Source organism: Lepisosteus oculatus, chromosome 1, assembly GCF_040954835.1.
Source record: "Lepisosteus oculatus isolate fLepOcu1 chromosome 1, fLepOcu1.hap2, whole genome shotgun sequence".
NCBI lineage: Eukaryota > Metazoa > Chordata > Actinopteri > Semionotiformes > Lepisosteidae > Lepisosteus > Lepisosteus oculatus.
Genome location: NC_090696.1, coordinates 16,958,527 through 16,985,170, shown reverse-complemented (window position 1 = coordinate 16,985,170; position 26,644 = coordinate 16,958,527). Strand labels below are relative to the sequence as shown.

Here is a 26,644-nt window from a genome sequence, read left to right as displayed (position 1 = left end):
CGTATTGGGGTGGAAGCGCTTTGTGAGAGCTTGGGTTCATGTGCGCTGCTGCGGGCTGAGAATGGATCGGTCTGGTTCCGGATTTTAACTTCGTGTTCTGCGTTGTAACCCTGTCATGGGGGTAAGCAGCTCCTCCCGTGCCGGGCGTTGCCACTTCTGCCCCCAGAAAGGCGGGTGGAGCCGGGTAGATAACGCGCCGGGGCGGTCAGGGGGCAGGGGAGGGTGTAACCGCAAAGCCACTAAACCTCAATTCAGTCAGTGTTTACTGCGTCTTTAGCCTGTGTATAACCTTGGTGAATCCTCACCGCAGGTAAATATAGATACACATACGAATACCAATACTTTTTTTTTAAACTAAATATAGATGTTCTTTATCTTTATTTTGGGGAGAGTGGTGAGATGCATCTGTATTAGACCCTGCTCTTCTGAGGAACTACAGCGTCACACCACGGCTCTCGGGCGAGAAGAGCGGATGAAGGCGAGACGGGTCCTTATTTTCTAAACTCGTCTCCTTGGCTTGCGGCCGGGGCAGAGCTGAGGGCCGGGGTCTCAGTCAACACACCAGGCTCCAGGTTGAGTGTACAGCTCTGTCAGAGACCGGACATGCGCTGCAGTCGAGACTGAAATGACAACAGGCCCAGAAGCAACATTGTCCCCTCAAGAAAAGTCTCCGCCCCGTGCTGAGTGCGTGTGCGTGAAGCTGGTGTTTTCAGAGCTATACCACGGTTGATTCTCCGCAGAGCTGGACGGTTGGAGGGGTAGGATGTACAATGATCAAGGCACAGTGAGGAATAAATATGCCCCCCTGTGCAGAAAGCGAGAGATTGTCGCTAAACAAACGCTAGATTTAAAGGGTTCTCTTGTTTACGCCGAATTCGCTTTTTCTCAATGCAGAATATCCCAATAAGGCTGTAGAGCAGCTTATTATGAAAGTATGAAACAAGCTGCCAAGCCATGTTACCAAAACCAGCACCCTGACTTCCTCTTTTAAACCAGGCTAGATGATCCTTGGACCTTTTAGCTACCAAAAACCGAGGTGAACTGAAAATAGACCAAGTGGCTCCTTCTGGTTTTGTAGCTGTGCTTGTGTACTTCAGGAGACGAACGCCAGCATCCAGATTCAGTCCTGAAGTCCACATCCTTTATTTCCCATTCCTTTGTGCCTCTCCTGTCCTCTCTAATGGACGCTTGCGGAGAGATGAAGACAACTTGAATGAGAGGGGCACCCTCGGGACACCCCCTCGTTTTCACACCCAGCCAACGTGTCCACAGCACTGATCCGCACTTCAAACGACAGGGCTGCCAGCGTACAAAGATATACTATTATATAGATAGCGGGTGTCTATGGATTTATACAGCCACACACTGCGTCAGATCAGGGGCAAATGTTAAATTAGTTCCCAGTCGAGCAAATAATTGACTGACCTCTCTGACGGGGCTGGTGGCTGAATCTGATTGTGAGAATCTGAGACACTAGCGCTGGGACTTCTGCTTCAATCTCGCACCTCTGCACCCTTCTAAGACTCTGAGAGCACAGCTCAGAGTGGCTCAGCATAGACACTCTGCGGCCTTTATCAGAGTGACTTCCATGACATGGAAACAAGGCGATCTGAATGACCGAAACAGGCAAACTCTTACGCAACTGTTTGTTTGTTTTTTTCTGCCCAGAAATCAATAGATCGTTCTGCCTGGAGGCCCACAAGAATCTGAAAGTCTCGGGACACTGACACTGGTATGTTTTGTGTACGTGCCTGCGTGCATTGTGTATATGACCGATTTCTGATATAGGCGCAGTTAATAGTAACAGGAGATGTTAAAAAACGTACAGCCTTCTTGAAAGGCACGTGTTCATGGGGTCGTGCTGTCAGTCAGTATTTAGCTGTCGGCTAAATATTTTAGCACAGAAGGATGATGAGCCAGCCCTTGCTTTCACATAGGATAATGTGAGTTTTCTCCAAGGCCTGAGTGTGCATCAGCTTATTACTGATATGCATTCATTATATATTCACTGTATCAAAATGAGCACCTCTTAAAACAATTCAGATGTTTTTTTTTTTTTCTGGAACTGTCTTGTTTTCCCACAATCCTGTCTTTGCCTATGGTGTAAACATCAGCCTCCCACATGACTGTTGGCTCATATCCAGGCTGCCTCATGTTAGTTCACCTGTATCACAGGTGTTAGTCAAGTAGGTCTATATCTCATTAAACCAGATGCAGATGTTTGTGTCTGCTCCGTTTTGTGCTTGGTGTTGTGTCCCATTTTTATTACTCCTGTAATCTATTTTAAAGGCAGGCTCTGTATCTCCTCCTTCAGATGTTTTCCACAATTCTAATACAACAATGATTCCATTGTTACCGAAGCACAGTCGGGCTTCTCCGGGAGTTCCTGATCTGCAGAAGTTCCTGGTGTGGGCGTAGGATTTGCATGGTGCTCCGAGTCCTCCATGGTCCTCGCTGGGTTTAGAGGTGAGCGGATGACAAGCAGTTGGGTAAATGGACTGGCAGTGACTGGGGAAAAAGAGAGAAGGGGTGGGAGGAGGGGTCGACTGTTAGTTCTGAGTCTTGGTTGTCTTTTCCCTGAGAAGTGTCACCGAGCACAGAGGCCACTCAGAGGACACAGCATGCAGAGGCAGAGAACTCAGGGCGCGGGGGCCACCGGCAGTAGTGGACAGCTCTCTTGTTTTTCCCAGCACTCTTTCTTTTCTTCCCCTGCCTGTGGTGTAACACAAACAGTGGAATGACCCCAGCCATTGTGTACTTTCCTTCCTGCCCTTGGAAGTTATGTAAGAAGTCCCAGTCTCCCACAGTTCCTCTTGGGGCTTTGAAACAAATCTGAGCTCTTCAGTGTCCTAGTACAGGGGGCCTTACTCAAAAGGAAACTGCGCAGACCACTGCTATTGCATCTACATAATATTCTGGAGTTTGCAGACTTCTAATGCTATGTCTCACACTGAGAGGCCATAATGGCAGGCACAGTGGCACATCATTAAACCTGTTAGTCTGGAGCCTGCTATCAACATGCATTTATTTCCATTAGTTTGAGCATCTGTAGCATCAGCACTTTTAATGACGACACATTTCTTCTGCGTTTTGTTAGTCGAGTAGTGACTAACAGGGGAGTGTTACAGCAGTCTTGAATGGAAAAAAAAAAAGTTAATGCATTCTTTATTTGAACTGCGGCCTGAGAAAAAAAAGGCCTTTGATAAGTAAATCACAGTAATCAAAAACTTAAAAATGAGCAGAGATTTACCAAGTAGAATATTGTGCAGGAATGTTTTTAAACACTTGGGATCTGCAATTGTTTGCTGCTCTCGCAGAAGTCGTGCTGCCTGACTCATCCTGTTGCTGAACCCCTGCGCTATTGCGCTGCAGGCCGAGAATAAAGAAAGGTGGTGCCACCTACTGTAAGACCAGTACGGTATCGGTACGCTGGAATCAGCTGCCTGCTTCCCTGGCTGCCAGCCGCTGGGAGCTCAGGTGTCGACTGGAGAGCAGACACAGCGTGGCGCCAGGCCGTCACGGGGAGCGGCTGCAGAGATAACCTAATCCTGCTGGCAGTCGGTCCAGCACCGCTACTGCAGGCCCGATGGGGTGCAGTGGGGTGCACACTTTCACACTGCTATTGTATTACATAGTGCCACACAAATGAGTAGAGTAGTTAACTGCCAGATGTACATGCAATGTACATATTGTATTACAACTGTACCTACTGTATTACTGTTATACTACTGTGTTACATTCTGCCACACCAATGGTGAGGAAGGTTTCCTCACCCTGCTCTGAACCACCCCAGCTGCAATTTGATCCAATCAGAATCTGATCATTGCTGCCAAACTCCACACTTCTGCATTTTGAAATACTCCAGGAGGCGCTGGTGTGCTATATACAATGTGCAGCAATGCCAACCCGATGATACTGTTCAGTCAGTGAGCAGACCAAATGGAGTAAGGCTTTTTGTGCTTTAGAGTTCCATCCATTCATTTTCTAAGCACTTTATCCAATTCAGGGTCACCACGGGAATCGGAGCCTATCCCAGCAAGCATCGGGCACAAGGCAGGATACACCGTGGGCAGGACGCCAGTCCATTCCCGCAGACACACACACACTCATGCCAGTGCCAATTTTCCCAGAAGCCAATGATCCTACCAGTATGTCATTGGACTGTGGGAGGAAACCAGAGCACCTGGAGAGGACCCATACAAAACACGAAGAGAACATGCAAACTCCACGCAGATAGATAGCACCCTGGTCTGGAACCGAACCCAGGGCCCCTGCACGGCGAGGCAGCAGGTCATGCTAACCACTGCTCCACCGTGCCGCACTGCTTCACAGTTCATGCAACCAATCTGTGACATTTGATGCTTTACCTTGTCTGATACAGATAAGCCCTACCAGACATAACTAAATGACAGCCTTGTGATTCCTGCAGTGCTTACGCTGTGTGCTCTCTTGGGGAGTTTCACACATGGGGAACATTATTTTGTCTTTACTGCCACTTCAGTGCCAAGGGGGCCGATTATTTTTCCATGTAAAAGACTGTCTCAGTGAGGACGCTAATGGCCAGTAGCTATGGCATAAACCCATATGACTGACGTTTTTTTCTGGGGTGGTGATGTAGATACAAGTGCGTGGAGAGAGAAGGAATCTGGTGTTCCTACAACTTATTGCTCTTGGGAATGTAAACAGTGGTTCTTCTGATAAAGAAGAGGCCACAGAAGGCTGAACTCTACCAGGAATAAATGCAGGATTCTGACTATGGAATTGAATAGCAAACAGAGGCACCGTACTTCATTAAAACCACTACGTGGGTCTGTATATAAATATTTTGAACAGTCTGTTCTTCTTTAGTTTTATTTGTCTTGTCACATATTCCAATACCTGTGCCCCATAGTTGTTTCTGAGTGGGATGTTATTTTCCAGGCCTCTAAATCAATCTGATAAGAATTAATGCTGCAGAATTTTCTCAAAGCAGATCAAGTGGGGAAAAAAAAGACAACAGGAACTGTGTTTATGTTTAAGCAGAGGGGGAGAAAAGGGACACGGACATGGTGCCACACTAATTTGTGCCCTCTCTCACATTCTGCAGCCCTACACTTAGGTCATTCTGTTCGGAACATTCTGGCATCAAATAATGTCACCAGAACAAATTGTAGAACTCCTAAATAAATTAAAAATCGAGTGGGCTCTTTGACAGATTAATGGAAGCAGAGATGCTTGTGTAGTACGAGATACCACTTTAAAGGCATTGTTTAAACAGTCAGGAAATTAAAATGCTATTTTTTGCTTCTGTGCTCTCTGACGATCACAGTGGGTGAAACATACAGTATGATCACCTTTGGTTCTGCATAGATATTCAAGTTTAGGACTGCTGGAAGAAAAAAAAGATTAAAGAGTTGAACACCAAGGTGGGCTAAAACCCTCCCCAGCATGCCCTAAGGGGGGCTCGGTTTTTTGTTTTATTACAAAGCCTGTTTATTTGTTTTTCTGCCTCCCAACTGAAAAAAAAGCTTCCACAGACTGTATGAGCCTGGGTTCTGGAGGACGGGAGATAGATCTGGAGCTGACCTTCACCTTGCCAAAGATTATGGGAGCCAAGCTGCACTCCTAGTTGCGGACAATTTTTGAACAATCCATGATAAAACAGGCAGACAAATCCTGTATATCAGATTCTTTTCATTTTCCTCATTCTGAATAAGACCTTCTTTTCTCTGGAAAACATTTTAGGATTCCCAAATGTAGATCAAATAGATTCAAATATTCATGGCTTCCTTTATTTATTAAAGCAGTACAAATTACACGGGGGTATCAGTATAAACCAATTATGCAACATCTAAGTAATGCAGTATGTGCAATATGTCATGACTACTTGTTGTTATATAATGCGTTATGTATGTGCATACACAGACGTGATGTGTACTGTTTTTAGATGTACAGCAGCAATATATTTCGATAAAAATGTTTCTCCTAAGGGACAATAAAGCTTATCTGGTCATCGTCTTGTAAGAGTTCACACTGAATAAGTTTAAAAATATTAACCATTGTGGAAGATGTCTCCACCATGAATTTCTTTTACTTTTACCGAGTTGTTTTACTGCATTGAAACTCGCAGAGACACGATACAAGTTTTAGAAAGGTGAAGGCTGACGGAATTAGCAAAAACAAAATGCAGCAGGACAGCACTTCCTATAAAGAAACCATTCAGTTCTTCCAGGACTGCTGCCGTCTTTGCCTTCCTTGCAGACTGGCAGGTTTGAGTCTGCATCAGTATCTGCGTGAAACCAGCCACCCACTCTAGAAACCCCTTCATCCAGGTCAGGTTGGTAAACCCCGTCTAAGGCTCAAGACACGACGAGACCGGTAGTCGGCAGGTACCGGACAGCTAAGGGGAAGTGGGAAAGAACTTCGGAGAGAGAGTTCAAGAGTTGAACAGCAGGGGTCCGTGCTGTCCGCCCGCAGGCCGCTACCTGGTGGGTTTGGGTCAGCGTCCCTGACCGCCGAGCCGCCCAGCATTAACAGATGCATTATCCAGCAGGCGACGGATGCGGCGCAGGAAAATTGTTGCGCGGGAAATGCTGCCACCTACCGGCAGACCCGTGTAACGGCGTAATTGCGCTCGTTTGTGTGGGATGTTGGGGTCTTGTTTTCCGCGAGTGGGCAGAGCCCGTTCTCACTCTTCTCTTTTCCTGGGCCGCACCGCGGTCTCCATGCATGTCGTTTGACTTGGCATTCCTTTCCTTCGGCCGCGCTGAGTCGCTGTGCTATACCCGCAGCGTGAGTCACCCGTGACAGCGGGCGGGCCGGTTGTCTTCCCGTCCTCTGCTCCTCCTCCGCTCCGGGCTGGGAGCGGACTTGATGTCGGATGCAGGAAGGGAGGCCCGCTTCCCGCTACAGAACTCCACCCTTTTGTTTCCCAAACGCTGCCGAGCTGCGACTGCCTTTTGTATCCTTCTCTGTCTCAAGCACATTCTCTCCTCCTTCCCTATTCCCTCTTACTCCGACAGTCACTGCCCTGGTCCTGGAGGAACCCTCTGCCCTCTGCTCTCCAGACTAACCGAGCTCTTAGTCAACTAGTCAACTAGGCTAGCTGATCTCTAGCTGACCGTTAAAAGCTGCTTTTACAGCTCTTAAGAACAAATCTCATAGACATTAGTGTCAACCCCAAATCAAGATGCGGGCCTCACACCCGCCATCATTCAGGTGTGTAGGGTCCCAGTGGAGCACAGCCCCGCTCACGTCTGGACACCTCTAAACGGACTCTGCTTAAACGGAAAACACAGCAGCGACTTCATAAGCAAGCTGAGCCCTGACTGCAGAATTTCTTCCCGGCTCTCCTGCAGCAGAGCAGAGTAACGGACTGAAAAGGTTTGATCAGACCAGCAGTTCGATGACAGGGGTCATATAACCCTTCCGGGACAGCTAGAGCCCAAGACGGGTCAGGAGGAGGAGGAGGGAGAAACTGCTCCACCAGTGGAATTAAGGGAAACTTCAGGGAGACCCGAATGTTGGGCCGGGACACTGGGGTTAACGCCTCTACTCTCATGAGCAGGGCCCAGGGATCCTTAATGACTGAGAGGATGTCAGGATGTCAGATCAGCTTGAATAAAGATATGAAATAGAGCAGCACCTTCAGCTGCACGATATCCCTGGTCACCATACTGACGTACTGGTTTCCAGAACCTTGGTCCAGACTGAAGAGCACCTCCTACTGGTACACAACATCAATGTAACGAATACATCCCTGCGCACAACAGGGAAGCTTGGCTGCCTGGGCCGAGGGAGGTCTCCCTTAGCTCAGCCGGCAAGTTCCCTGTTGCGTGATGCCGGAGACCCGGGTTCGATCCCATGGGGTGGCAGCGGCAAGGGCACATACCCATAGAACCCGAATCTGTCACATTCATATTTATTATAATATAAATATAAATAAAATTGTGGCTGCTTTTCCAGAAGCTGAAAGCACACAGGAGGAGGAAACACAGGGGTCCTCCAGCAGCAGGACTGAGACTCATCTTTCAGGCACGTCAGCCAGTTTGAAATGGGAGCAAGGAGAGATGTTGTCCTACAACAAAGCGCTTTGAGAAGCCACCTTTAAAGACGCTATATAAAATAAAGTTTATTATTATTATTATTACAACACGTATCATTCACCGCTTACACTGGATTTTCCTTATAATGCATCGCTTTCGCGTCTGTCAGTTTAGAGGCAGGGTGGAAACCCTGTCCTCCAGCAGGTATCCCAGAGGGCGCTGGGCCAGTGGGTAGCTTCATCTCCCACACAGAGCAGCGCAAGCCGGCTGAGCCACAGTGTGGGGAAGGACAGGGGAGGAAGTTCCAGGCAGGGGAGGAGGTCTGGAGCAGACCGGAATCACAGCTGTCTCTTACACTTCCCTGGAGAGACAACCGCCCCCCCCTTAAACACACACACACACACACACACACACACACAATAATCCTGTTCGCTCTGCCTCTCCCTCTGTAACAGCCATGTTCCACTAAAGCAAGAGGCAATAGGTCTGACACACATTCCCATGATCCAAGGCTATAAGGTCTTCTGGACCAGATAATAATATACCTGTACCATCTAAATACACTGCCTATCCAGTGGTCTATTTCTAGTGATTATCTGTTGAATGTACCATGAGAAAGGTAAAATGAAGACTCATCTAGCCCATTTGCTAGAGGGAACATATGCGATTTCCCCTGATCTTAATCTATCTGCAGCTATACAATATTCATACAAAAATGCTCCCCCCCAGCCCCAGAAAGAAAACATGAAAAATGTCCTATTTTCCCCTTATACACTAGCCCACCCACGGTGCGAATGTCAGTCTTGTGCCTGACTGTCTGTCTCCCTGCCCCTCTGCAGTTGCTTGTAGAGATGCTTGTTGGCACGGTGGCGCCTCTCACAAGTCAGGTGCTGTGGTTTAATGCGTGAAGCGTTCAGCATCGCTGGACTGACACAGCCGGGAAATGAAAACCTCAGGTGTGTGTGGCGGAGAAAAGAAAAGTCATCTGGTTGAACGAAAGCAGGCTCAGGCAGCCCGCGGTCAAGAAGGCGCAGTCTTTAGACGTGGAAAGAACACAAATCACAGCAGCGGATTACAAAAACCGGTCTCTTGAATCAGTGCTTCGCAGAGTTGTAGTAGTGGGTAAGATTTTGTTCTTCGGATATTTTATATTCTGCTGCGGAAGCATCTTCGTGGCTGTAGCTTGTGTTTCTTTTTGCTTGACTGTATAACTTGCCAGTTTCTAAAGATATGGGAAAATTCTGTATCCAACAATTGAACCATCTAATTAGAGATCATTCAGGACTAAAGGCTGTGTACTCTTCAGCCCTCAAGGATCAGAGTTCTCTGAGTTTAACATATGACTTGCTTAATTCCTCAGTAGCTCACAGGTGTTGCTCATCTTTAAAAACAGGTGACCTACAGTATAAGGCCAGGGTCTATTGGAGTATAGTACCATCGTACAAGACCCCTGATCCACATGGCTAAAACAGAGCATATGGGCTTTTCAGAGACAACCCAGTTTACTGGACTCAACACCCTTCGGACAAATATTTCCTTGCCTCAGAAATCTAAATACAACTTTAGCCAAGGTTGTAATTATGTTATGTAAAAAAAAAAATAATTCCCAAACTTCACAACAACAAAAAAAAATCATGCCCACAACAAAACATCAGATCTACAGCAAATGCACAAAAGGCACAGTTCAGGCAGGTAAATAAAGAGAGGGAACATAAAAATCTGCATTGTTACTTATTTGCTTAGTTTTATCAGACCTTATGGATGGGAAAGAAGACAAAACATTGAAATGAGGAAAATTCCCACAGACATCTGAGAGATGGTATTTACCTGAGTCCTTTGGAAGGAGGTTCAGTCTCAGCAGGCTTTCACGTCCACAAGAAGCAGACTGTTTCTAGCTAGTTTAATCGCAGCATTGTGGTGTGATACATTGTGGTAGAAGTGGAGCTCATGCTGGTTTCCTGCTGCTCTGTGATTGGACCACGACCTGTTGCTGTGAGCAGGGGTCAGAGGTCAGCATGAGACAGCGTTGACCAGGCTGGGTGTTGCATGTGTAATAAGACAGATCGGCACTGTATGCCAGTGGGAAGGACAGCAAACTGCAATAATCAGACCCGTAAATCTGAAGCGGCGCTGGGGATCCTAAACAACAGCTGCAGTGAGTGGGACCGAGGTCACAGCCCCAGACAATACAAAAATACACACTACCTTCCTGAGCTAAGCGAACAGCGATCTATGCAGAGCATCTTGTTTATTCCATTTCCTGTGGTGGTGGTAAAGTGCACAAAGCCCCTACCACCACAGCAGAAGCTCTCTTCTCATACAGCAGTTGTGTGAGCTTACTTTTGATGTGATTGCACAGGCTATGAAAAATGCAAGCATTTGAATTTGCAGGAGAAATAGTGTAAAGGCAGGCTCCCTACTCAATTTTGAGCAACCACCTTTTTATAAAATGGCCCAACCTACTTAAATAAAAGGAGGTTTCTGAGCATCGGCAGCCTATCTCTGAGCGCAAGAATGGTGACGTCTTGTCTTTTAAGCTGCTAGTAGCTATTTATTGTTACCCAGCTACTTCTCATCCAGGTTATCGGCTTTGATGCGTAACTGGGAGGCTTGTGCCAGTCACTCACAGTCCTTTGTGGAAGGTAGGTCTTCCTTTTCCCAGTTTCCACTCCACTTCCCCATAGTTTCCACTTGTGTCCAGGTTGGTGCTTTGCTGCTGATTCCAAAGACGTTGGCTCCTGGGTGGACATGTTCAAAGCCCAGGTGAATTTTCCATACATCCATTTGCTAACTGCTTCTTCTAATTCAGGGCACAGGGGAGCCGGAGCCTATCCCAGCAAGCAACGGGCGCAAGGCAGGGTACACCCTGGGTGGGATGCCAGTCCACCACAGGGCACAGAGACACTCACACCAGGAGCCATTTTCCCAGAAGCCAAAGAACCTGCCAACACGTCTTTGGACTGTGGGAAGAAAACAGGAGAGCCTGGAAAAAAAAACATGGGAACACAGAGAGAACATGCAAACTCCACACAGACAGCACCCCAGGTCCATAGGGAAATTGAATTGCCTCATAGTCTGCTCTGTTCAGAACTTCACAAGGTGCAGATACTGTATGTAGCCTGTCGGTGTAGCATTCCTTGAAACCTTTAAGAATGAATGCTAATTGTTCTTAACTGATCTGATTTCAGAATAGTAATATATATATTTAAATACTCTTTGGATGGATGCAAAAGTGCAATTTACACTCTTAACATTAATTAACATTCTCAACTTTTAACTATATATCCTAATTTTCTGTTTGCCATCTTTATTACTTTGTTACATTGTGATGTGTCAGTTTTTTCTTGCCTAATCTTGAATTTTTTCTCAGGCTTTTTACATTTTCCTTAGTGTTTGCTAAAGCATACAGCCAGTTAACATACAGATGATGTTTTAATTCAGTTCTACATTTCACTTCTACAACTTTACACGTAATATAGTCAGGCTTGTTGATCTCGAATTACTTAGATCAGATCTGTCGCTCTGGAGAGCAATACAATGAATTTAAGAAACAAAATGAGAGTATGGTTGCAGAGTTAGTAAGCAAATAGGTGCAATTTAAATCACTGAACAATGTTTAAAACCTCCATCTCCGTTAATGAGATCAAAATCGGGTGAAGGAAATCAAAGAGGAAAGAGGACAACACCACATTTTAACTTGCGCAGAGATTTTTCTGATTTTCGGACAACACCGTGGGAACCGTTAGCAAAAGCCAAAATAAATAGCTGCAATAAGTTACACCTGGAGAGTTCAGACAGTTTCTGTTGTATGAAGGATGTGGTTTAGACAAATTACGAGAAGCGCAGAGTAGCGCGACATCTGATCTGCTGGTCTGAACCACACGCAGGGCACTTCACAAAACAGCTTTATCCACTTGAACATACAGTATATTATCCCAAAAATAAGACTGAATTAAGAGTTAGGAGCACAACAATTTCTTTCTCGATTTCTGGAATCTTACATCACTTCGTGTTTCGGAATTCATATTTTAAGATACCGAACCCGACTTCCGAGAAGACCGACTTTATTAAATATTGTAGCAATAACCACGCACGGAAACTGATTCACATCGACTGTTCCCCGCAGCTCTGTTAACGCTGCCTGTATACAGCCAGCAGAGGGAGCTCTTGGCTCGGTTCATTTGGCAGCCGTACTGGAAACGAATAGTCTAGACAAAGGGAACGTTATCTCTGCTTGTCTGTACCAGACTATTTTACAAAACCCTCTATAACGTATTGGCTACCACAATTACTTGAATTGAATAAGGGATTTTGAAGCACGATCGTAAAACTTTCACAGAAACAATTGCATTGCCAAACTTCATAGCAGCAGGTTGTGCAATGTAGTTTAACTGTCGTGCCCCGAAACAGTATAATTTAAAAAAACAGTATGATTGCGAAAACTATTTTCTTCTTCAGAACGGCTTTTATTATGTTGCTATCCGTGTCTTTATTTTTAATTTAAAATTTTTATTTAACTGTTTTTAATTATTATTATTATTATTATTATTATTATTATTATTATTATTATTATTATTATTATTATTATTATTATGCAAAGGAGCAAGTAATAGGTTTATTCCATGCTGAACAGAGAAGAGAGAAAACAACGTTTCGGCTGTGAAGCCTTCTTCAGGTGTGTTTTCTCTCTTCTCTTTTATTACTTGTTCCTTTGCAGACTACGCATGCTGACGCAGCTACCCACCTGAACTACTACTAATTATTATTATTATTATTATTATTATTATTATTATTATTATTATTATTAAGCAGTACCGTGCTCATGAGACAGAGAACAGAGAACTCTGCAGTTCGTCTTCCTGACCACAGGCGTCGCTAAACAGACAGCTTTTGCTCCCTTAGACTCACCGTTACAGACTCGGGTATTTCTTTCCTTCTGGCTGTCAGTCGGTACTTCCCTGCTGAAGAGGGTGTAAACAGATGATATAATGGGATCGTAGGGCACTTCATAGCACTAAACTGCTGATTAGATAATTGCACTTATTTTTCATACAGGTGCTTTATTTGTCAGGACGCAGCGTTACGTGTCTGTGACTGAGTATTGCTTGATCTTGCACAACAGCAGTCTTTTTAAATATATATTTTTTATATTCCGTGGTGTTTTATAATTATTTGGCTACGCTTTTTCTTAATGGGGATCAATAAGACTTATATCAGCATAGGCTACGCCACCTTTGGCGTATTAATGGGGTTTTCCGCCTTCTTCGCGTGGAATATCGCCTTCAAACAGCCGTGGACCGCAGCGATGGGGGGTCTGTCAGGTACGGTCGCCTCTCCCTTTCCTGTAATCAATAAATGAAACGGGTTCGTGCATCAGATTAGAGGCATATCGTTGTACCCCGAGTACCGCTGGATTGAACTTCAACAAGGCGAAATTCCCTGTCTGCCCTAGGCGTAGGCTGTAGCTGGCATGTCATAGCCGGTGCCTCTTGGCTACCTGTGCCAGTCCTGCGCTCTGTGGGCAAAATACTGGACTCCGGCGTGAAAACCCGGCTTTCAAACTAGTACTATTTTAAAACACGTTTTAAGTTTAATTTTATATTATTTTGTCGAGGATCGGCACTGGGTACTGTGGAACTCTCATATTGTTTTCAGACGGCAGGATGGTGTTTTTCGTCTCGGTAAACGAGAATCGCGGATTTAGGAGAAAGCAGGAACCGAGCCACGCAGACACTCGTGTTCCTCGACGGTCTTGTCCGCGCCGATTCGCCGAGTGTCTCGGAGAACTTCGGTATCACGCGAAGTGGATCTTGCGTGACATTTTTAAAAACTACACCCCTTGCACCCATGAAGCTTTCTAATTTTCTGATCGGGTCAGTATTTTAATATTTTCTATGTGCTGATCGGTGAGGGTTAAATACGGATAAACACAATATGTAAGCGCAACAGCCGATTGGAAGACGTGCTATAAATTGTGTGATACCTTTCTACAGTATTTTAAGTAAAAACGGCATGCTTGTTTAACGGTTCAAAGTTATTAGTTCAATCACATTCATAATGACAGCAACTGAAACCTTGAATTAAGCATTTCACCGGAGTCTAAAATATTACTTAAATAACGTGGCTTTCACCAAAAGGTTAAAACTGCAAGCTATAGGGAGAACTAAGACTAATTTATTTTATGACCTTAAGTTAGTTCAGATGGACAGATCTTTGTTAGATACAGTATGATGTATTCCACAAAAAAGGTAAAGAGGTAAATATCTGTTTACTGCTGGAGATAAGTGATGTCTTCTGGCCTTTTTTGTTAACTTCACTGAAATCAGCCACCACAGCAATGAGGATTTGTTTTTCTTTGATAGCACTGCCTGGGGTATATTGTGCAGGCATGTCAGACTGTGTTCAGAGCGACTGTCTCGCCGTTTGTTTTGAGAGGTGCCGTGACCTACATTTTCACCATCTTTCTCCCAAGACTGCAGGCCCTGTTGCACACTGCGGCCCGGGTTTTTTTTGGACTCGGACGTGAATGCATCTGCCTCTATGCCTGGTTCCTGCTGGTGTGTTTTTTTTTTCTAATTGCACCGTTACCAGGGTAACTGCACTTTGATCCCCAGGTACTGGTGATCTTTTAGTTTTGTGCTGCACAGGGCGAAATGAGTGTCCTTGGACTCCCATTATTGCCCTGTTCTTGCGGCTGTCTGCGTTTCCTTCTCGGCAAGGTGCAATTTCTGATGTCAGACCCGAGGCGGCCACAGGAAGACGCAAAGCTGGAGTCAAAACCTCGATGGTTGTCAAAGCAGGGTTCCTGTGTGGCCTCATCAAGACGGTATGGGGAAGCGATTTAAAAAAAGGCAAAAGGAATGCGCGGAATACAGAATAACAATTGTGCCTGATCGCAAAAACGAGAAGGCATGTTCCTGGTCACAGTGGATTCAGTCATACACTCCAACCAAAGGAGCTAAACATCTGCCGTCTTCTAGAGCAAAGGCAGACCAGAGATAGCGATCTGTATAAAATCCTAAAGGGTATACAGCACGTGGGTTTAATCCAAGGGGCTGCTTCAGACTGCCAAACCAAGAACATGGGGTCCAAATTGGATACTACGTAGGACAGAGGATGGGGGAACATTACATCAAGAGTTGTAGGTGTTGTGAACGGGTTGTGCTGCCAGAAGGATGAGGCCTGCATTTGGGAATTTAATCTAGCCTTTAAAGAGGGCCTAGTGGCCTCACCTGGCTGGTGAACAAACTTCCCTGATGTTATGATCCAAACATTGCAGCCTGCAATACAGGGGGTTCCCAATAAAAATCAGGGTTAGGGACCACAAAATCCCACAAAGAATTATTGCATATGGGGGGGATTTTCCCCCATAGGAAGAATGTAAATATGGAGACCTTAAGAGTGCAAAAAATGTCCTTGTAGCTTAAAGCATAGAGGCTTTTCCCTCAAGGTTTATTTATATATATATATAATGGAATAGACTTGAGTTAGGGACTGCGTTTCAACTACCCGAATTCAGTATAGTAATGTTAGAGTAGGTGTAACATTTTAAAACCATTTTACTCAAAAATGTGAGTCACTTTCATCTTGATTTACCAGAACACAACAATACACAACAGCGTTTGAAATGACATTGTACTGTAACTGAATTGACCTTAACTAAACACTCGTTTTGATTATCTTACCTGGACACATGGATGAGTTGGTCGTGATTATTTGTATTATCGCGGTTTAAAAACTGATAGAAATCGTCATCGCTTATTTTCATTACCGGCCAAGCAAAACGCCAGATACACGCGTTTTTTTACTCTAAACTGACGTCACGAAGTGGAAAACGACGTACACAAGTGTGGGATTTTTTTAAAGTTGCGTCTCTAAGACGACGTAAGCGCGGGGGCTATTACGTCGCCTCCGCAGTACCTTGAAGACTTTGATATGGGGAAACGTATTTTGGGGCTACTTAAAACGGATATCCGCTCTATCAATAAACTGGAAAATACCTGCTTCCAAATCAACACCTGTATGGTGATTCGGTTCTGTAATCGTCCAGTGAGCCTGCGAAATCTGGAAATAGTGGCCATGGTGAAGTTGGACATCTCGCATGTGATTCTTTCAGCGACCGTGCGAGTGGAGAAAAAGAATTAAAAAGTTCCTGTCTGATAGTAAAGGTCGAATGTGGAGCAAAATAAAAAAGCTCTACGCTTTTCAAAACAGCTTGCAGTTTGAATAAAGGACGTTTCTCAGTGAAGAGCCCCGTGGAAAACTAGGTTAGCATGGTAGGGAGACTGGTTTGATCTTATCGGTCACTTGAGACGAGTCAGGAGTCCGGACATGAGAAAGAGCCTTAATTACTGTGATGTTAGGGACCGGGCTTTCTCGGACTTTTCCCTTGTAAACTAGGTCCTTTTATTTTCCTGTTGCATATACTGCAGGAGAGGTTTGACACGGACTTGGTCTCTTTAATTAGATTAAAAGTGTGTCATTCATTTTGTGGCACGAGGGAGCTGGGTTTTTCAAATAGGCTTCCCTTCTTTCTGACTGAAACATGAAAAGATCACTGCACACAACAGTACTGGGAAAAAAGACAGACAGTAGTTGTCAATCCTGGTCCTGTGAGGCCAGTTCGGGTTTTCATTCCAACTCATCAATTAACAACCTAAATCAGCTCTTTACTGGTTTAGTGGATCCAGTTTATCAGCTGCTCCCAGCTCTTTGTGTGTTGCTGCTTGGAGGAGACCTGGAAACTGGGCAGACAGCTGCTGCCCTCTGGGACCGGACTGGACTGGCCACCCCTGAGCTACACTCTCCCTTTGAAGGGGAGATTGCAAAACTTTCTGCAATGCGAGTTATGAATTGGTTGATGGGCTGTGTTTACTGAATTGGACTGCTCAAAGGCTATATGCCACCATATAAATAGGAGTGGCCTATACTGGGTTTATTTCTGGCATGGGATACCTTCCTCCCTGGTGGGGTTTGCATGTTCTCCTGGGTTTCCTAAGACTGTTCTGGTTTCTTCCCCACGTTCAGGCGTTGTCTAGGTTAATTGGTATTTCCAACCTGTGCACTGTGAGTGTACCCTGTGGACAGATCCACTCCAGCTTGAGAAACCGAGGGCCAGGTTAGACCAATTTCTCATCTAGGCAAGAAATTGGCAAGTGAAACAAGGAGCAAAATGTCTGTTGCTGTTTCCAAAAGGGGTTTTGGGGTAGTTGGGGGAAATTGACAAGCTAATTAAGGCCAATTTTTAGTGCTTTGTTACAGCTGTTGAAAAATGGTCCTTGAAAGATGTATAAAGCCTTAATTATAATTACATAGTGTTGTGAATGCTGTGCCCACTGGGCTGAGCATGGTCAAGGCTGGTAAGGCGATTTCCTTGTGAGGTCTGATCTGAAAGAAGCAATCTGAACTCGCAAATTGCAGGAGTATCTGACTGATGCACAGCACTTATAGGCATAACGTTTCATCATATTCACTTATCTGAAAGCCCCTCTGTCCTACGTAAGAAGAGATCCACAGGATGACAGCAGAGCATTGTAACAGGTTTGAGTCTGGCCATTTACATACAAATCGCAGACTAAGGATTCTAAGAAACCTTAGTTTGGTTAGTTGTATGAGCATATCTACAGTATTGTATTGCTAAGAAAGTTGTGAACACATTTTGTAGCGTTCTGCCGCAGCCCGTCGATGTGACGGAGCCATGCCAGCTGTGTGTCGTAGTTGTATTGTACAAGAGCCTCTGCGTTATCTTCACTGTCCAGTTTCTTATGGGTCAGTCTGGATCCTTCTGCAGTACAGAGGGCTGCCCCCAAAACAGCATAGTTGTACCTCTTGTTATTCTGCAGCGGTTGGTGCTCTCGATCTCGGCCCGTCACAGCGCCAGCGTGCTGCCCAGGGTGTATTTGACTCGCTCGTATTGTCTGCGGGGTTGTGCTCTGCCTCGCTGCGACCCTGCGCTGGACACAGAGGTCACTGCAAGGCTGCTGCTATGTTTCTGTCCGCTCCATTGTGCGCTGGATCAATTATCTCGTTTTAATCTGGTGAAGCTCTCCCTTTCCCCCCTGCTGGGCCAGTCTCTGCGGCAGTGAGAGCCGGCGCGGTTATCGGAATAACCTTCTGCTCCTTTGGCTGATCGGCCTCCGTTCAAGGTATTCGCTGGTGTTCGGTAGGTCCGGATGATATTGCCAAACGCTTGTTTGATGAAGGTTATCTCTTTGCAGTCGCGCCGTTTGTGCGTCTGGCCCTTTGATTAGAGCGGAGCTGCCCGTCGGCTGTGGGAAGACCGAGAGGCAGTGCCAGTCCCCCTCCCCCCGGGCACAGCGCCACGTTCGCTCTGCCAAGCGAAGGCCTGCACTGTCCAGCTTAGCCCCGTCTCAGTGTGACGGTACTCCCCCACCTTGAACATTCAAACCCAGGGAACTGTTTTGTCATGGAGTGGTGGTTTCCTTTAGCTTGGTGTATTGTGGGGTCAGAAAGTGGGAGTTTTAGCGTGTGTTGGGATCTCCCTGCAAGAGCCGAAGCCTGATCAGAGGATCGGCGCGCTCTAGCGTGACTTTCTCTCCTCGCAGTGTGAACAGCAGTTATTCTTGTTGTTTCGAAACCTTCTGTGCCCGTCCCCCTCGAAAAGGAGCCGTAGAAACGGAACCAGAGCTGCGCGATCTTAATTTAATTCCCCCTCACATGACAAATTTCGGCTTTACAGCCGTGACTAAGGGTTTAATTTTGTCCTCTTTGCAAAAAAAATTCTGTTGCGCTTGACAGAAAAATTGTCCGTTTGCTGCACGAGTTTCTGGGTTGTTTTACAGAAACAAGCCTGAGAAGTAATTGGAGAAGGGAAAAGAGGAAGAGGGTTCAGGAGTGAGAGTGGGTTTCCCAGTGAAATCTGCCACTTCATGCAAATCCCTGCTGACCATTAACCTGCTGTCACAAGACTGTGCTGTATCTGCTGAGTCACGCTGAAGGAACTCCTACTTATTATTACTGCCTCTGTATGCTTCAGCAGAGTTAAGCAAATTACAGCATGGAGGCCCATTCCTTTGATTATTATCTTTTTTATATATCAAGTGCCTTGTTTGATAAATGATGGATTATGAATAAAAAAAAAGCTTGATCATTTTTCATTTTCATGCGCCCAACCTGATATCCCAAAGACCCCTTCTTGAATTAACCTCTTCCAAGACTTGTAGATGCGATTGAGCGGAATAAATCACTACTTGCCTCACTCTCTCGTGCAAGCATTTTCAGAGGGCGTTCTGATTGTGCTATTGCTAAGGCTGCATGGTAAGGCGTGAGTCAGATCTGTGAAACTTATCTAGTGTGCAAGCTCCAATGCTGTGTGTGAAAAGACTCCCAGCACTTAGCACCTCTACAGTGACAAATGTGTTGTTGTTGTTTTTTACTACTAGGGAGTTGAATCCAGTTCTGCTTGAGTGCCTAAATATGCAGTCCAACTGTGGACCTTTCTGACCCCTCAAATTCCATTTACATTTTGTATTGCAAACAGTTCTAAACGGTGGTAGGGTATAGTTCTTGCAACTAACATTTGTTTATCTTAAAACGGGGGCCAATTCACTAGTAATCCCAGTTAACTAGGAGCTGCATAATAACCCCTTTTCTGCCTCCTGTAGTCATATGTCTGTGGATCCACGTGTCCAGCAGGGGGCAGCTCCCCCCAGGCTGATGTTGCAGTTTTAGGTTGCACATCATGTCAGTGAGGCAGCCACATGTTGAGATAAGGGGAAGTCAAGTATCTAGAAAAAGAAAGTCACATGTGTTTAGAGTGTATGTTTTGCTTACTGTGTAAATGCTTTATTTTCCCTTTTAAAGTGCTAAATCAGGACTAGATTCCAGCATGACTGAAAATGGAAACTGTCATAGTGTATTGTCTAATGTGCCAGTAATTTTGTTTGCCCTCCCTTCTGAACCCTATCTGCTCTGGTATGAGTTGGTGACTTCTAAAAGCTTCTGCGAGCTGCCAGTGGTGGGTAAAAAAACTTTTCCTCTTTCCTATTAAGTTATTGATCCTACAAGTTCTATATATGCAGTAGAGTCTCAACATTCGCAAGGGTTCGGTGCAGAGAACAATCACAAATAGCCAAATTCTCATATAATCACATGTACCCCATACTTTGGCATAATATACTACAGTATATAGAGTAAATGTTAAAAGATATAAGCAACCCTCCCTTTTATGATAATTCAAATAATAATGCACTGGTTCATTTAAATAACATTGAACTAAAACAAACAACAGTGATAACAAACCTATAGTATTCAGCTAAAATAGACAACATGAATTGCTCCTCTACGTCCAGTGGGTGCCTGCACTTTCTCTGTCTTCCCTGCTCTGTGATTATCATGCCCTACTGTAGTGAAAAGGGCAATAAATCTGTCAGAGAGTGTGTAAAGTTGTCTCTAGTCTGTCAGTCCTCTGCCGACACAGAACCGGGAGCGTTCGTTACAATCCAGAAATAGATTCGTCTCATGATCCTGGGATGTCGCGCGACTAAATTTGAAAGTTGCGCTTAACAACCTTCGGCTCTGATTCATCCTGCTCAGCTTTTCTACCACCCAAGAGCCCGTTGGCCAGGACGAATCACATAAGCAAGTTCGTGAATGTTAAATTTGCAGACGTCGAGATCCTGCTGTATAGTTTGTGCGAGACGTGGTCATGGACGTTACTGTTTGTTTTTACATGTCTGCAGGAGTGCTGGCGTTGTGGGCCTTGATCACTCACGTCATGTATGTGCAGGACTACTGGCGCACCTGGTTGAAGGGCCTCAAGTTCTTCCTTTTCATCGGTGGGCTCTTCGCCTTGCTGGCCGTGGTGGCCTTCATCGCCTTCCTCTCCCTCGCCATCACCCGGCACCAGTGTGAGCCCTCCGTCCTTCTCAACTGATGATCTGACACCATGATTGTTTCCCTGATGAGTTTGTTTCCCTTTCTAACATCTAAAACTGTTCCCAGTTACAAAAAGACAGCTGAAAGGTCCCGGAGAAGTATTTGCAGGACATTTAAGCTTTCCCAGATAATCTGCCTTGATTTTGTTTAAGGTAAATTGGCATTATTTTAGATAAAGCTACTTTTGCAGTGTGTTGGATCTTTTAGAACATACCAAGTTTTTTTTCCCTGAGAATGAATGCTTTAAAATATATGGGACTTTTGGTTCCTGATTTTTTAAGCCAGCAAAGGCACACAGCTGTTGTGCAGGTTCTGCCCTGTGGACCAGATGATGCTCACTTGAACCCGAGTCAGGGTTCTCTTGGCATGTGTGAGAGATGTGACACCCCTCCAGTCAGTGTCCGCTTTCAGCAAGTTGAATGATTATTGGCTATTCAGGTGGGCATGTCTACTCATCTCTCTCAAGGGCCAATGAGAGTTCAGTTTATTTGCAATGAAATGCCTGTTTTCGCATACTGTATGCACCAATACAAAGACATTAGGGAAACGCCAAGCTTAAACACAGAACTGCCGCAGCAACAACAATGTTAAATAACACTCATCTTAAACAAAAGTCAGGCACAAGCAGTGTGCAAAAAAAAAACACATAGGTGTGAGTCAGAGGTAGAATTCAATAATCTGCCATCTTGCAGGAAGCTGTCTCTGAATCTGGAAGCTTGTCCCTTTATGCTCCTATAATGCTTAACACAGGGCAGGGGAGAGAAAAGTGAGAAACTAGGATTATTTTTATCCTTAACAGTACTCCAAGCCTTCCCAACTCATTTAAAAATGTCCACAATAGAGAGGAGCTGTGCTCCAATAATGGAGGTCGACCTGATCATTCTCCGTAACGCCTTTCAGTCAGACACTGAGCTGCTGCCAAACCACACTGTAATCCCACACGTGAGCACACTCTCAAGAGCGCACCTGTAGTACGTAGTAAGAATATTTGAAGATAAACATTTCTCAACTGTCTGAGGAGGTAAAGGCGCTGTGGCACCTTCTTTATTAAATCCTTCGTAATGAAGGGACCCAGGAACCATCTCTACCGCCACCCTATTGATGTAAAAATAGATGTATATAAAGTACTGGACTGAAGCTCCTCTTTTTTGTTGTTGTTTTCAGCCCTAACTGATCCCAGAAGCTACTACCTGTCGTGCGTGTGGAGCTTCCTGACCTTCAAGTGGGCCTTCCTGCTGGGGCTGTACTCTCACCGGTACCGCAAGGAGTTCGCCGACATCAGCATCCTGAGCGACTTCTGAAGGCGCCGGGGGGGGGGCCTGCGGGGAGAGGAAGAGCGGGGCGACGGGGGGGCTGGCGAAGCGAGGGTGTCGGGGGCGTCTCCCACCCCTCTCTTTGTGGCCTCGCCCCGCACTGCCGGGGCGACACCATGGACTGACCTGCTGATGCAGCCGGGTGACTTCTTTCTTTGTCGTCGTTTTTTTTTTAAAAATAGATTTTTCTTCCTTTTTTACAGTAACATGTAAAAAAAAAAAAGATGGCTGTTGTGAAGCGTACGTCCTTATTGTTCTGCTTCATGTTCAGAAAGCTTTTTCTCTCTTACCACTACGCCAGAATCGATGCAGCTTTTAAAACTTTCAGTATACGTTTGTACGCAGTTTACTCTGTCAACACCAGATTTTTTTTTTAATCTTGCTGATGAGACATCACTTTCTGCCGTTATTAATTCCGTTGGTATCTTGTCTCCAAGCCGCTGTTGTAGCAGGAGGAGATTTTAGCACATTAAAAAATACTTACCTGCGAATTAACGTCAAGGAGGTGGGCTGTGTAAGAATGGGTTACAAGTTATGATCATTTCCTTTAGGTTTTGTATAGTGTGACCCTTTTTTTCAAGCTGTTTCCTGGTGCATAGCTGCTTGTTAATGTGGTATAAATGGACTGGTTCAGACAGGACTGATCACTTTAATCGGACTGGGCCTGAGGAATCTATAGCAGACAAAGGCTGTCCAGTTTCAGCAGCCTGCTTTAACATACTATTAATTCAAATACCCCCTTTGTTTTGTTCCAACTCCTTAAGATTAAAAACAAAAAAGAACTTCAGAGAGGTTACAAACGACAGGAGGCCATTTGGATCATCTCTTGCCGGTTTTGGTAGTTAGTAGTTAATGGATACAGCTGTTTCTTGAAGGATGAAAGGGTATCGGCATCACCAACATGGCTGGGTAGCCTGTTCCATACCCCCACAACCCTTAGTGTAAAGAAATGCCTCTTGTACTCGGTTTAAAATGCAGTTCCCTGCAGTTTCTGCTTGAGCCAACCCGTAGGCATTTCACTGTTGGTTCTGAAGTCCCCTGGGTTGGCTTTGCCAGTGTCTTAGATTGTTTTGAATTCTTTGATCCCAGGATTGGTTTTGCCAGGTAGTTAACAGTCCGATAGGAGCAGCGAACCTAGTGAACACTTGGAAGGAGAGAGGAAGGGTGGCCAGCCTCCTCAAACCCGCCAGTGCGTGACAGTTTTCCTCAGCCTTGTGGTCCAGGTTGCCTGCCGAAATCCCAGGGCTTGTGGGGTGTGGAGCGTACGGGGTACACGACAGTGCAAAATCTCGCCGATTCCAAATCTTCAGAGACATTAGGTATAGTGATCACAAGGACTGGAGTATGAAACCTGTGATCTGTGACTAAGACACGGCATCAGAGCATTTGTCATCCAATGCCTGGTCCCCATTGGCTCCTTCATGTCTCTTTGGAACAGTAGGTGGTGAGTGTGAATGTTAAATGTGAGATTGGTGCCCTGCGTGTGACCACAGTCTGGATTTTTAGCCCGAATAGAGAGTGAGTGTGCTAAGCAAATGCAGCAGTGTTCAAATTGACAAGATAGTTTTGCACTTGATTTGTTCAGATCGTTACACTTGGAGCTTTCAAGTTTGGAAATGGAAGCTTTCAGTCTGGCTTCAATCACGGATGTTCGTTTCCAGACCTTAAAGGGGGACAGCTGCTATCACAACCACAACACTTTGAATGATATTTGTCAAAGAGTGAAGACGGGTTAAAAGAAATAGAATTGTTTTATTGGGCTACACAACTGTCTAGGAAAGTTTACCAGTTGTGTACCTGGCAGCTGTGGTTGTAAATACCTGCAGTAAACTTGATCATCACAAGGGGGAGCCAAATATCTGCACATTTGCTGCATACAGTTTCACTTTACAGTATGCAAGACGGTGCATCTCTTATTAACATTAGCTCTGTCTCCCCTCGTATCTTTCATATGCTCAAAGCTTAACAGTTGCTTTCTTTAGGACTGCAGTTTATAGATGCAACCATCTGTTGTTTCAGACGTCAACCTGTTGTTTTTCTTGAAACTGTTGTTTTGAGGGTCCTGAACACTTTAATTGCAGCTTTGTTCTTTTGGTTGTCTAAGTTGATTGTTAACTTTAAAAGTTATGAACTGGGGCGCAGGTGTACGTGCTACTGAACCTGCAGAATTGACACTCCTCAGTGCTTCTCGCCTGTTAAGCCCTCTTCCTGTGGAGTGACCTCCTGGTGGCAGGTCCGCAGGGGAGCTGGACAGGAGAGCTCCAGATTAGAAATCTCTGCACCTCCCAGGTAATGACCACTTAAGACAGCAGTTCTTTTCATCCGTTTCTTTTGTTGATTCCCTTGTCCTTGTTTTCTTCAATTGGTGCTGATTAACCCGTTAGATGTCGAGAGGCTCATCAAATAAAATGACGGAATTATTTGTACACAGTGAGTGTACAGTACAGAGCTGTCTCTGGGATTTGTATCCATCCTGATTTCCTAGTTGGTTCTCTTAACTCTGGGATTTTGCTTGGCACTTTGACACAGCCTTGTTCAGCGAGTTGGCTTCTAGAATCAGGCAAGATCTCCTGATAACACTGTTCACATTGATGCACAGATTTCTTGTCTGCTTGATTTCTCCCAGTAAGTCATCCCTAATCCATTTAGAAATAGTTCTGCTGCAATGCACTGAGAGCACCATCCTGCTGGGAGGTCACATAGTTCCTGCTGTGGGAATGGATGGGAAAGTATGACTTTGTTTTGAGTGTGAAAAGCAGGAGAAAGGAAGATGGATGTGAATGTTTATCCATTGTGCTCTAATGGATGTTTGTAACCGATTGCACTTGTTGAACACTTTCCTTTTTGGCAAATCCTGTGTGTTGTGGTGTCACAGTTATGAAATTTCTGTGGGACACTTTGCAGCCTAATTGACAACAATTAAGGCAGCTTGTGGGCAGTTTTCATTACCTGCAGATAAATGGTCTCCTAATCTTGATTGTTTGTTTTTAAAATGGAGAGGTGGACTAATGGGGTTCAGTGAGTTTTACAGCAAAATTGGGAATGCATTCAGATAGCATTAATTTAGTATCACTGATGGCAGCATAACCAGTGAGTCACTGTGGAGGTTTATGGAGGGGGATATGATCTTTTAGTAGAGAATACTAAGCCACACTACTTGTACAACTCAAAACCAGCTTGTTCCAGTCACTCAGCATTTTGTTCCCAATTCTACAAGGAATTAAAAATTAAAAGGTCTTTTTACTTATTGCTTTGATAAGTTTTAGCTTTTGAACAATGTACTTTTTTTCTGATTTTTTTAAGCCTGTTCTGGGAATGAAATAGTGCTCATAGCTAGTGCAAAAGGCCAGCTGGTGTTTTTTTATATCTGGAGAGAGCCAACAGTAAACCAACATGGTAAGAAGCAGAGACTGTTTGAAGAAGAGGAGGAGGGGTGGGGGTTATTGGGGGTTAAGGATGCTTTTATGGCCTTTGTAAGTTAAAATGATTCCAGATACCGGTTTCTTTAACATTAAGCTAACTGAGAATGAATGATACCCTGTAATAGGATGCCAGTCCATTTGCAGGTTAACCCCCACCCCAGAAGACATAGTGAACAAGAAGCATGTATTGAGGGAAGCAATCGGGACAAAGAACAGCTCCTTAGTCCAGTTCTGGCGTCATCTGGTACTCTAGTCTAGTACTCCACACTGCCCCCTGCATCTCTAGGTACTGTGACCAAAAATACAAATGTTCCAGTGACTGCATTTCGCATTGCCCACATCATTTCCACGGGGAAAAGAAGGTCAGAGACATGATCAGTAGCTGCTAACTATGAAGACTCTTTGGCCTGAGGTAGCTTCTTTTCCTCTAGTAAGGATTCAGTTATTGCATTGCATTGTCTTCTTGAGTTGCATGCTTCTTGGTATACGTAGAGGATATCATCTTAACACAACTCCTTGGAGGTGATAGTGCTGGCGAAGTCTTCTGTTTAAGCTGCACCTGATTGGTTTATCATTACCATTGACTTCCTTTAGTGCAGTTGCAGTATTTTTTTTTGTCAAATTGTAAAATAAATGAAACGCTATATATGAATAAAAATAAAAGTACTTGTGTAAAACTTGTGTATGTACTGGTGTATTTAAAGAGGAAATTAAAGTAATAAAATATTCTTTTATCATTTTAGTTGGACTATTTTTCCCCATTGCTTTGCTCATGTTTTAAAGATTTTTTTTTTTAATCTCCTGACATTTTGATTCTAGAAAATAGGCCCATGTTTATCTGGACCCGACTAAAATTAATAGACAAATTCTGGTATTTTCACTCCCAACCCCCTCTTGTCAATAAAACAGAAATTCAAGGCTGTGAACTGACATTAAACAGTCTTGTTTTGTAAGAGCAGGTCACATGCTCTGTACATGTGACGTGTGC

General features: G+C 44.8%; 2 protein-coding genes and 1 long non-coding RNA gene across 5 annotated transcripts in view; 2 read left to right on the top strand and 1 right to left on the bottom strand.

Moving 5' to 3' along the window:
• Window positions 1-2,446, bottom strand: part of rapgef3 (Rap guanine nucleotide exchange factor (GEF) 3) — a 45,191-nt gene extending 42,745 nt beyond the window's left edge. The window contains exon 1 of one of the 2 annotated variants that reach the window (XM_069183201.1): window positions 2,357-2,446. In XM_069183201.1, the coding sequence (XP_069039302.1) occupies window positions 2,357-2,446 (90 nt within the window). The remainder of the gene's footprint in view (window positions 1-2,356) is intronic. The other variant, XM_006629357.3, reaches the window with a different exon arrangement.
• On the top strand, window positions 266-11,489 carry LOC138224985 (uncharacterized). 2 transcript variants are annotated; one of them, XR_011183513.1, is made up of 4 exons: window positions 266-310; window positions 1,669-1,732; window positions 2,315-2,466; window positions 10,834-11,489. It is a non-coding gene; the product is annotated as an uncharacterized lncRNA (long non-coding RNA). The 2 variants fall into 2 exon arrangements; XR_011183519.1 differs by lacking the exon at window positions 10,834-11,489 and adding an exon at window positions 5,508-5,850.
• Window positions 11,490-12,929: 1,440 nt separating this feature from the next.
• LOC102691534 (heme transporter hrg1-B) lies at window positions 12,930-26,333 on the top strand. The gene is made up of 3 exons (XM_006629246.3): window positions 12,930-13,345; window positions 20,726-20,893; window positions 22,086-26,333. The coding sequence occupies exons 1-3, from the start codon at window positions 13,216-13,218 to the stop codon at window positions 22,220-22,222; spliced, it is 435 nt and encodes a 144-aa protein (XP_006629309.1). The 5' UTR covers window positions 12,930-13,215; the 3' UTR covers window positions 22,223-26,333.
• The last annotated feature ends 311 nt before the right edge of the window (window positions 26,334-26,644 follow it).

Bases quoted from the DNA above. Each gene is read 5' to 3' on its own strand.
- LOC102691534 (XM_006629246.3), top strand. From the start codon at position 13,216: ATGGGGATCAATAAGACTTATATCAGCATAGGCTACGCCACCTTTGGC. The intron at 13,346-20,725 runs GTACGGTCGCCT...ACATGTCTGCAG, and splicing joins AGCGATGGGGGGTCTGTCAG to GAGTGCTGGCGTTGTGGGCC. The intron at 20,894-22,085 runs GTGAGCCCTCCG...TGTTGTTTTCAG, and splicing joins CGCCATCACCCGGCACCAGT to CCCTAACTGATCCCAGAAGC.